Raw genomic sequence first — 12543 nt, 5'->3', positions numbered from 1 at the left:
TTCACTTACAGTTATCACCAACAGACCAATAACAACAGACCACTGCATACAAGAGGACAAGTTCCCACAGTTCACTTACAGTTATCACCAACAGACCAATAACAACAGACCACTGCATACAAGAGGACAAGTTCCCACAGTTCACTTACAGTTATCACCAACAGACCAATAACAACAGACCACTGCATACAAGAGGACAAGTTCCCACAGTTCACTTACAGTTATCATCAACAGACCAATAACCCTCTTGTATGTAAGCTCTGTGATGCAGTGGTCTGTTAACTGTAAGTGAACTGTGGGAACTTTGATCACCCCTCTTGTATGTAAGCTCTGTGATGCAGTGGTCTGTTCCAAGTTCCCACAGTTCACTTATATTTATCATCAGGATGTTACAAAGTTCCAAAACAGATAACAGAACTTTCTCACTCAATCATATTTTACTGTTTTCACTTCTTAAGTGTCTTACCATGTTTTTGTATAATAAGATACTGAACTCTTTCCACTAGCTGTAAATTCCTTAGATAGAATACATTAAAAAAAATGTAAGAAACCACCTTTGGTCAACTCTTTGGCAGGCTTGTCATATGTTACTCCTTGATTTTCGACCACTGAAAATGGACTATTCATTCATGAGATATAGGTACCACATCTATTCAACACACCTAAAAAATTCATGCTAAGTTCGTGACTTTATTTATAGAGAGGATATCCTTCAGTTGGCAAAATTAATTTCATGTCAGGTAATATTTTGATGTTACAGAAATTGTAACACTGTAGTACATAAGCTGAAAAGTTAATAAATATGCCACTTTCTCATCAAATTATAAAAAACAAACATTGTTGAGATACTTTAAACTTAAGATATTGACTTGTTTCAACTACAGAAAAATGTGGTCCCCCATTTATTAATAGTTTGGTGACATTTATATTATAAAACTGATGCTCCTTTATATAAGAATTAAATATTCTTGAAGCCTGTTGCTAAGAAACTGCAATAGCTAATATTATGTGTGTGTAAGTGTTTGTGTGGGTGTATCTTTATTTCATTGATCGTAGCAGGTAACCAAGTTCAGTCAGAAATCACTAAGTAACACATTATGTCTGTGGTTACAGAAAGTTAAACACCATACATACACTTGGAGAAAAGAAACATCAAAATCTGATGCCCAAGATATGATGACTGATAGTAATTTTTAATCTCTTCTGTTGAGGTTTTTCTTCTTTTTTTTAAAGGACAAAGATAAATCACAGAAACATTCTCACACACCTTTCTATTCTTTTCAGCTGTTTATTAAGTTCACTTTGTTCATTTATCAGTTGCATTTGTTGAGTTGAGATCTGTTCAAGCTGAGGTTGAATTTGATTGGCTCCAGTGTAATCTTGAATCTCTCGAGCTTGCTTCAGTCGAATCTTCATTTCTTCCTGCTGTCGACCCAAAGTCTTAAGTTGTTCATCTATGTTCTCCAGCCTGTCCTGAAAGAATAAACATTACAACAGAACTTAATATTCCTTATCCTACAAAAACAAACTTAATTTTAAATGATTTGATAAGATACACGTCAAACCAACACTTAGTGGCAGCACTTGATAATGGTATCTTGTTTATTACGGCTCACAAGTTACTGCACTTATAATTTCAAAAGCATAAGAATAAAACTAAAGTTCTTAATAACTACTGATGGAGTTTAATGATTACATTCGATTTGTTTGTTTGTTATTAGTCACAAAGTTACACAATGGGCTAAAAGGGGTGGGTGTGTGTTGAGATACGACTAGATGAAATCTGATTTAGTTTTATTCAATATAAAGTAGCCCTTACCTTAAGTATGATTATAATTTGGAATGTGTAAGAGAAGATTGAATAGGATATTTTCTATTATAAAAATCAAATGTTTTTGGTTTTCAATTTGGAAGGTGAAACAAAAACTCACAATTTTAAATCCAGTGATAAAATTTTTAATATTAATCTTTGAAACATTACTCAGCTGAAGTTTTAAGTGTTACAAAAGTTCAAAAAGTAAACAAGATTAGAAAGTTTGAAAGGAAAATAGATACGAAAAAAAACTCTGCGATATAAAAAATATCCGATTTCCAGACAGGAAAAGGAGTATTCTAAGATATTAATATAATATGAATAATCTAAATATTTGTAAATCATTATAGAAGAAACTGTTATAAGTACTCTATGGTTTAATTTAACGTACAACTTTGACATACGTAGCTACAACGATCTGTAAAGAATTTTAAAATGTCAACCTCAATAATTCAACAGCTTTTACTTCATTGTTTCAATTTTCATAAACTTTAAAAAATGTAAACTTTATTACAGTTACGCTACATAATTTAAAAAAATTAAACAGTATTACTCCTTAGAGTTTCATTCAGAAAATAATGTTACAAGAAACGTCATACGAAAACCTCTCACACGAATAAAACAACTAAAAACAAGAAGGTCAATATTTAAACTCTCCGACCTTTTTAACCATTACAGAACTTCTGAATCACGTGCCACTGTTGAAACTGTGTCTACCACAGCTAAAACTGTATTATTATTAGTCTTTATCTTTATAAATGGCCTCCAGTCAAATATAAAAGAGTGGGTGTGGGTTTGTTGGTCTTTTTATATTCATCTCGAATGAAACTGGCAAACTTTGTTGTCAGTATTGAATGTAAAACAAATAAATTAGCAAAAGTACTGCTAATTAATGTTTGAACCATTAAAGTGAGGAGAAGAAACCGAAAACCAATCATATAAGAAAGTATGATCTCTACGACCGTTTAAACATATTCAATCCCTAAACCTGTAATTTATAAAAATGTTAGAATTCTTATTCAAAAAATATTCCTATGTTTTAAGAAATCGGAGTTAGTCAGAAGAAGTATAGACTATTTCCCATCTTCATGTCCTCCACCTTGATACACCGGTGGGATCAAAGTAGGGGACCATACCTGACATTTTTTTCTCTTTTCTTCAAGTTGAACTTTGTCTGTTAAACTGTTAGGGCTTGGGTCAAGCCTAGGATGTTTGCAATTTTCTTCATCAAAAGACCTGTTATAGTTCTGCGACCTGTAAGTATCATCCAAACTGGTCATTATGTTCTAGCTGCCATGTAGAAGGCCCATCAAGCTCATCTTGAATCATGAAACTTTTTGAATGAAGCGATAACTTAATCTCAACTTACAGCAATAAACTCTCTCATGACTGATAAAATTGATTCTCATTTTTATTTTGAAGGGTAAGTTTTCAAATTAAAAGAACACTACAGGTGGATATAGCTTATTGTAATTTAATGTTATAGTAACCCATTGATGGTAAAAAAAATATAAAACCTTGTTTCAAAAATAAAAGCTAAAGATCTGAAAAAAAAAATCTCACAAAAAAATGGAAAAGATTAATAAGCTATTTTGTAAATAATTCGAGTTTTAACATATTTTATTTACTTCTATAGTTTTTTCTTCTACAATTAACATAATAAAGCAATGGCTGAATAAGGCTCATTTTTCTTAGCATAAAAACAAACCAAGATCCATGTTTGTTTTTTTATTTCAAAGGAGAAAACTTGCTAATTTTGTTCGTGCATGGGAACTGAAAACTAAGTTCAAAATTGTGGAATGAAAAACCAAGAACCTATAACAAGAACAAAAATAACTAAACTAAAAAAATCACCAAAAACATTTACTATCTTCACTCTCTAATTAAATAAAATTCCATGAAATTAACGGAGAATATAATTGTTTACAATAAATAAAACGAGTTACAATACGAAACAACACACAAAAAACAGAAAATATTAAAACATTTTACACTGCAATGGTTTGATTCTTAATCATCAGGAATAACATTAAAAGTCAAATACTATGTATTTTAAAGTTTATATATATATATAATCGTGAAAGACTAAAGTAGGTCCACCATTCAAAGTTATAGATGAAAGTCAGAATAATTTTGATATGAAACAACACCAACGCACGCGTTCACTGTCCTTCTTTTTTCCATTTTGAAATTTACAAAGGTTCTTTAATTTTGTATTCTTCTAAGATCATATTTTTCATACAAACAGTTGTAATAGTACGTTGATAATGTTATTATTTTAGCAAGAACATCAACTGGTTGATGCATTTCATAAATTTGAGAACATTATTGTAAAATTTAACATACCATTCCAGCTAATTAAAATATTTAATAAAAGAAAAAATCAAATGTTTAACTGAAGGTAACAGGTGTTTTATACGCTTATCATAATAAGGCTATAAAATATCTCAACAGTAATGAAAATGGAGAAGAGAAATGTGACAAAAGTTATGAAACATTTTTTATACAATTTTCACCATTATTTTTTAATACCAGCTGTAGATGGATAAACGAGTGATAACTGGTATATGTTGAAGTATTATTTCATCACTTAGTTACAGAAAAATAATTAATTCAGTTCAAAAATAAAACCTCAGCTGTCATAGAAAGTTAGTACCTGGAATGACCTTTAGAGTATTGGTAGCCACTGTCTCGTACCACTTGACGAGCCAACGGGAAAAGTTCATCTCGACGGGTCAGGAGGGAAGGTATATGTTTACAGATTTGAGCAGCAGCCTCATTGACAGATACCTAATTAAATATAAATAATTAGTCCACATTAACATTTAACTGCCAAGGTGATTTTAATTATTTAAGACTTCATCAAATATAGAAGTTGGTAAGAGGGCAGCACATACTATACTCAGGTTTGTTACCTTACAAGTAACATATTCAATTCAAATTGAGTTATACCAGCAGAACACTCATCAGTGTATTTACAGTGCCACTACGGTAGTGCTGGGAAGTGCTATGCAATTCTGAACTGAATTCATTAATATTCATTCCCAAATTTGCATCACGGTGAAATCCACTTGTATGTATTTAATTATGTATTATTGCCCTTAATGAGCACATTCAGGGGAAAGATGAAAATGAAATATATTGTATTCCTATTACTAATTTTTTCTTTGTTCCGTACGTGTGATTTATAAATCTATCGTTATAAAGTAGCACAACTTCAGAAAAGTACTCAATGTTTCAGCTAAGGATAGTAATTATCTACTTTAACCTTTTCTTATAATTCCATTATTAATATACATTTCTACCATCTGAAGTCTAGCTTAAGATAAACTATTAATAATTAAGGGAAACATTACTGTAGGCTATTATGCAGTAAACTTTAACCACAAACTATTGCAATCAAGTAAATTTCCAACTCTGTATTATCACTTTAATGAAGAAGAAAGGTCTATTGATCTGGTTGTATTATGTTATTATTAAGCAAAACAATTAATGTATAATACACACACGAAAAAAAACATTAGTGGTGATAAAACCGTGTCTGTTATTAATATTAGTACCATAACATTTGAAAACCATGGGAATCACCTTCTCATTATTAAAAGTCTGTAAGTGTAATATTATCTAATGTTTATCTTTAAAAAATGTTAATAAGTAAATATTGTACAAGACTGATACAAGCATGGGAACATTAGTACTAGCTGGTATAACTCAATTCAAACCTGACTTGAACCTCAGCTGACAAACGTATGCAAGAAATATGTTATAATAATAATAACTGATATAACACAACTAATGCCTAGTTTCAACATTTACTGCCACAAATATAGTCTCAAACTTGAAAAGCTGTTTTCCTTATTGTAGAAGTCCTTAATATGAGGATTTAAATTAGTTACCAATGTTGTCAATCCTGGGGCTACAAAATATCACAGAGTTAGGAAAAAAAAGAATAAAAAGTAAAAAAAAATGTTTGTTTAAGATGTGAACAAGTGTTAAAATGTGTGAAAGAAATACAAATTCTCAACCTAACACACATACACATAGTTACACTTTCTAACATATGTTGTTCAGAATTTGTATATTTTCTCAACAGTAATGAAAATTGAAAAAAATGATGAATTTTTTTAAACAATTTAAATTATGCAACTTCAATACTACAAAATCTTTTGCACTTGAAACTTCCTGTATCTTCTAAACTTTTTATTGGGGTCTCTACCGTAAAATGTTTTTCAGTTAACATCTTCAAAATTGTGGTGTTTCATTTGAGTCTCTACTTCAAACTCTATTCACTTCACATCTTCTACATGTTCTGACGTGTTGTTTGCTGTTTTTAGATATACACTACTATACCTTGTTAATTATGTGTTTTATTTGAGTCTCAGCAGTAAAATATCTTTCAGTTAACACCTTCTACTGAAAAGATGTCCCTGAAGCAAGCCCACATATAACTTAGATAAACTTCAACTATTTCTTTACAGATATTTAAAAAAAACTTTTCTGGTGACAAGTAATACGGCCACAACAAACCTCGTGTAAGGTGAGAGGCTTTTCAGGCTTCCTCTTACAGTCAAACCGCCCATAGATGGCAGCATACTTTCTTATTTCATCCATACGACGTGGGTCATCTTCAACCATGTTCATTACGTACTAAAAGAATATATAGAATTGAATATGCCACTTATAAGTTGATTTGTAAACAATGCTAATCGATAACCCTGTGATAAAAAAAAAAGTCATTAAGTTTTCACGACACACACATACAAACACGGATCTATCTATCAGTGATCGGCAACCTTTTTTGATCGCGGATCAATTACTTTTTTTTTTAATTTAGCATTTTGTTGGGTCAGTGATAGTCATATAATTCATAATACAGATACATGTATTTAAATGTGTATGTTTATTTAAATACAACAAACAAAATTAATTGTTTGACCAGCTTGAATATTTTCCACCTTAAACTGATCTTAAAATTCTCTATAGCTGTGACTCTTTTCCATTTTTCCTTTAATATCTTTGTTCTTCTCACATAGCTGAGAAATTTGAACTGAGAAATGATTGTGCCTTCACGGGTTGCAACGGTGAAGCCAACTTCTGGCGGTTGTTGTTGTTTTTGAATTTTGCACAAAGCTACACGAGGGCTATCTGCGCTAGCCATCCCTAATTTAGCAGTGTAAGTCTAGAGGGAAGGCAGCTAGTCATCACCACCCACTGCTAACTCTTGGGCTACTCTTTTATCAACCGTCACATTATAACACCCCCTCGGCTGAAAGGGCGAGCATGTTTGGTGGAATGGGGATTCGAACCCGCGACACTCAGATTGCGAGTCGAGTGCCCTAACTACCTGGCCATGCCGGGTCAGCCAAATCACTGCCACGGGTCATAGGTTGCTGATCACTGTTCTATATTCTACTTTTAAAAAAAATATTCAAGATTTTAAGTCTTGGAATGACAATATGAACTTCAACGTGTCCAGATCATCCAAAATCTCATCACTTTGAGACTCATTTAATAACCAACAGCAAATCAAGATTAGAATATATCATCAAATAATAACTGAAATTATAAAATCAGAAGGGATAAATTTAAATGGATGTATGACCTACCCTCACAAATTGATCATTCATTTTAAAGTATAGGAGACCCAAAGAAACATCATAATATTCAAAAATGTAAGCTTAAATAAAATATAAAATTATAAACAAGTTTCGAAGTCAATAAGGCAAATATATTTTAATGAACTTTGCTAGTATTCTAAACTGTTTACTAAAACGAACATATTGCTTTTAATATAATTAATGATTTTGGTAACGGACAGATGGCGCAAGCGTTCCATAGAATATTGCTTTTCTTACATAAGAGGAAAATATACATTTTCATAACTATTCGTACTGAGAAGTAGATTAAATAGTGGTATATAGTTAATGTTTTATTTTTAATATGAAATGTATATGTACGCATACATATATATATAGATAAGCAAAAAAACAATAACACGAAATTTAAAACTACTTGGAGCGGACAAACGATCCATTTTTTTTTTATCTACTTTACAAATGCCAGCAGGGTAGTAAGTTGACTAACGCGCGTTCTAGGTATATGTTATGGTGATTTCTGAACTTTAAAAAAAAACCGAAATACTTCCCACAAAAAATCTGGCTGGCTTTAACACTTAATCTCATTTCTAGTATTATTGTTTTGTTAAATACATTGTTTAGTGAACCTGGTGTAGCCAGCTCAGAAAGGAAAGAATATTTGGACTCACCTTGTTCCTCTCATTCTATATCAAAAATTACGTTACAATATAAATATATTTTTTCTATGTCACGGTCCACTACCCCCTCCCCTTTGCTTTGTGTCGTGCCTGTACCCCTTTATTTCCACGGTGGGCGATCCCAAACGACGGGGATTGAGCAGTCCCCAGTCTGTCAAGGCAGCTGCGCACTAGTACGTACAATAATCGATATGCAAATGAGTAACCATTTATTCAAGAGACCTTGATGGGTCCTTCTGCAGAAATCAAGCTGCTTGTCCTTGCTTGTGATAGCAAAGAATGAACAGAATGTACTTGCTTTCTTTTACTATTTATGCTCCCAACTTGATAAAAGAGGACAGCGCCACGTAGCAGGAAATACGTACACTGTTTTTTTGTCTCTCTCTAGACTCTCACGTCAATTTTAAAATAAATACACTAAAAAAAGGGGGGGATAGCTGGGAAGGTTATCAGTTAATAGAAACTATCGTATTACACGTACCCTTCTAATACACGAACTCTGAAACGGCTGTAAAGATAACAAGTACAAATCTTACAGACGGATGAAACACATAATGGCCAGGAAAACCTACCAATCCTATTTTATGAGTGAAAAACTACAAAATACATCGAAGTCTGTGTTAAATTAGAAGATGCTGGAAATACCTAACCAATCTTAGAATAGATAAAAAAAAACAAAAAAAAAAACAGAGGAAAATTCATTCAATCTTTTATAATCAATGAAATGAAAACTGAGTACTAGCGTGACAGGTTTTTAATTAAAATAGCTTAGTTGGCTAAAGCATCCGTAGGGTTAGTAGGATCGTGGGTTTTTCTAGAAAAGTTGTACAATAGTTAATAGGTCCCAGTAAACATTTTTCTAAGTTTATAACAAATGGAAGAAGCAGAGCAGCTAATACTTACTGAAACAATTTTGGAATTGTTTAATTGATGATAAACTAAAAACTTAGCATAGTGAGGACCAAATAACTCAAATAGTTTTAAAAGAACTGTGTAATATAACCAGTAACTTAGTGGTAGATGTTTTAGGTAAAACTGAGATGGTAAAAGTTGGCAAAACGTGATAACTGACACAGCAGTATGCAGTAGCTGGGAACGATGCTTGAATTCTGAACTCAACTCAAGTGATGCTTGTTGTTAAGCGCAAAACTACACAATAGGAAATCTGCGCGGTGCCCACTACGGGTATCAAAACCTGATTTTTAGCGCTGAGTTACTTACGGGGGAGGGGACATATCGAGATGAATTAATAAAACAAGGAACTGGAATACGTTTATGAGATATCAGGCAGGTGGCAGCACTGCCTATGTATGGATGACTCGGATTCTTCATCAAAATGGTATTTTAAATATCTCCTCAATAGGTCATCAAAACCTCACAATGCTATACAGTGTTTCCTGCATATGACATCCCTACTGTCTTGTTTGCATTGTTTTTGAAGGATTGATATCAGCTATCCCTACATTTACTTCCTTTTTTGAAAAGTTTTTCATTACTTGTATATTTAGGGTCAATGTTTATAATTAAACAATATTCACTCAATTATCTTAACATCAGGGTCAATGTTTATAATTAAACAATATTCACCCAATTATCCTAACATCAGGGTCAATGTTTATAATTAAACAATATTCACCCAATTATCCTAACATCAGGGTCAATGTTTATAATTAAACAATATTCACCCAATTATCTTAACATCAGGGTCAATGTTTATAATTAAACAATATTCACCCAATTATCTTAACATCATGGTCAATGTTTATAATTAAACAATATTCACCCAATTATCTTAACATCAGGGTCAATGTTTACAATTAAACAATATTCACCCAATTATCCTAACATCAGGGTCAATGTTTATAATTAAACAATATTCACCCAATTATCCTAACATCAGGGTCAATGTTTATAATTAAACAATATTCACTCAATGGTTTTATATGCACTTTAAGTTAATTAAGTCTGAGCTTAAGTTTGTGTATATCGGTATAAAATGTGCCCGGTAGTCACTGTACACAATACAAATGTTCCTAACAAAGGCCCCTCAGTGACACAGCGGTATGTCTGCGGACTTACAACGCTAGAATCCGGGCTTCGATACCCGTAGTGGGCAGAGCACATATAGCACATTGTGTAGCTATGTGCTTAATTACAAACAAAAACATACATTTTTTTTCTCCTACCAACACTGAACAAGTAGATGTTTTTTTTCTTGCATGTTTGGTTAGTAATAGTTACTACGAACACCAAATGTAAACTCAACAGAAATATCTATTACGAGCTAGGACTGTCCAAGCTTCTAGAAAAAGCTTGTTTCGCCAGGATCCATACAACAAACTCGCTATGGAAACAGCAGGATACAGACACGTCACAACAAGTTATTCCACAAAAGAAAAAGCTTTAAGACTACAACAATACACGGATTTAGAATCTTGAATACATATTGATAGATATATATACTAGATGTACGAGCGCAGGGTCTCCGAAAGTGTTCTGTTTCAAGAATAAATAAAACCAAAATTAAAAGTAACAAATTTCTTGCTTTTCAAGTTCATATGCCATGCTGTGTTGTAGCATAGAGTGTGCATAATTCTTCTCGTGATTCATGCCATGCGCACGTTTCACTGACGTCACGACAGTACAGATAGCAATGCTAAACGTCCCTTATGTGACGTCATTTTAGTGTCTAATGACCGACTGACAGACAACACACTACTGCGTGGTGGTGCGAGTGGTTAAAACTCAGTTAAATTGTACTATAAGTGGATAATATTGCTAAGTTGTTAATGTCTACAAACGACCAAAAAGATGATGCTTCGAGTGGTTCATGTTGAATACATTAAAGAAGAAGAATTTATACGCTTAATTAAAAAACAAACCCCTAATTAGAAGTTCGAATCCTCGTCACACCAAACATGCTCGCCCTTTCAGCCGTAGGGGCGTTATAACGTGACGGTCAATCCCACTATTCGTTAGTAAAAGTGTAGCCAAGAGTTGGCGGTGGGTGGTGATGACTAGCTGCCTTCTCTCTAGTTTTACACTGCTAAATTAGGGACGGCTAGTGCGGATAGCCCTCGCGTAGCTTTGCGCGAAATCCATAACAAACAAACATATATATATATATATATATACCTCCTTGCACGCAATGCTTTCTTTGTGAACAGCGTCTTTCACCAACACACGTCGAGAACTTACAACCGCTTCGTAGAAGATCTCACTCAAGGATGATATAATTTTTTCTCGTATCAGTAGTTGTTTCTAATGAGAGGTCCTGTTTACATTACGTGAAAGTCGGTACCAGAAAAGATCGCGTTTAAATGATTCTCTAAAAAAAAATAGTACAATAACAATTATTTTGAAGCCTCACGAGAGCCAGATCACAAACTTTCTGCTCTTAACTGGAAACACCAGCTTGAACTTATCAATTGTATTTTATATCAAACTTGGAATTCCTAATTAGAACTTTATGATTCTATAATAGCGTCTCATAAGATATCCTGTTTTGTTTTATTATTAAGCACAAAGCTACACAAAGGGCTATCTGTGCTCTGCCCACCACGGGTATCGAAACCCGGTTTCTAGCAGTATACGCCCGCAGACATATCACAGAATTAACGAGAGCTATAAACACTATGTCATTCCAGGCCTGACTTCCTAGATCCCAAGCCCGTCTTCAACAGAATTAACGAGATCTAAAAGACACTGGATCATTTTGGCCCAGATTTTCTGGATCTCAAGCATGTCTTCAAAAACAAACAAAAACAAAACGAAAGTTGTAAGACACTGGATCATTGCAGTCCTGGCATCCTACATACCAAACTTGTTCAACAGAACCAACGAAAGCTATAAGACCCAAACTTCCTGGATCCCAAGCAGAAAGTTATAAATACTGGACCATTCCAGCCGTGACCTCCTCTATCCCAAGCCTGCGAAGGAGGAAGTCTTACATGTGAATACTAACATTTGCCTGATTCTTCGTGGCTCGGAGTGAAACATGTCTGATTACTAATGCACTTAACAAGGTCTTTAATATCAGTGCCTACTTAAAACTTTGCACATACACATATGTATGGGTGTTATTATGTATCTATACTGAGCCAAGTATTTTTATTGCAGGTTTAAAAGCTGCTTCGACTGTAAACGTACTAGACAAACCTTCCAGGAAGTGATTTGGGGAATAGAACGACCCCGTCAAGCTAAGCTTTCTAGGCCCTGAAGCGAGCCGTGGAATGGATCACTTCTATCTGGCTAAACCAAATCATTTTTCAAGTACCAAAAACACACACTATAATAGCGAACTGTTGAGGAAATACAACAGAATATAAAAAGGCTTAATTTTCGATAAACTAATTGTATTGTAATAAAAGACAAATTTGAACTCCAAAATCATCGTCGTTTGCACTTCTTGCGCTCAAGTAGAAACGATTTGTTTGTTTTGGAATTTCGCGCAAAG

The 12543-nt window shown here is 33.3% G+C and overlaps 1 protein-coding gene across 1 annotated transcript in view; it reads right to left on the bottom strand.

Annotated features, from left to right (window-relative positions):
• Positions 1 to 12543, bottom strand: part of LOC106473374 — a 24101-nt gene that overhangs the window by 6380 nt on the left and 5178 nt on the right. Inside the window, exons 2-5 of the mRNA XM_022401818.1 lie at positions 6341 to 6460; positions 4470 to 4603; positions 2950 to 3067; positions 1268 to 1473 (exon numbers count right to left, since the gene is read on the bottom strand). Coding sequence (XP_022257526.1) covers positions 1268 to 1473; positions 2950 to 3067; positions 4470 to 4603; positions 6341 to 6460 — 578 coding nt within the window. The remainder of the gene's footprint in view (positions 1 to 1267; positions 1474 to 2949; positions 3068 to 4469; positions 4604 to 6340; positions 6461 to 12543) is intronic.

The sequence above is a fragment of the Limulus polyphemus genome, unplaced genomic scaffold, assembly GCF_000517525.1.
Source record: "Limulus polyphemus unplaced genomic scaffold, Limulus_polyphemus-2.1.2 Scaffold6117, whole genome shotgun sequence".
In the NCBI taxonomy this organism is placed as follows: Eukaryota; Metazoa; Arthropoda; class Merostomata; order Xiphosura; family Limulidae; genus Limulus; species Limulus polyphemus.
This window is presented reverse-complemented; position numbering and strand designations above follow the sequence as displayed.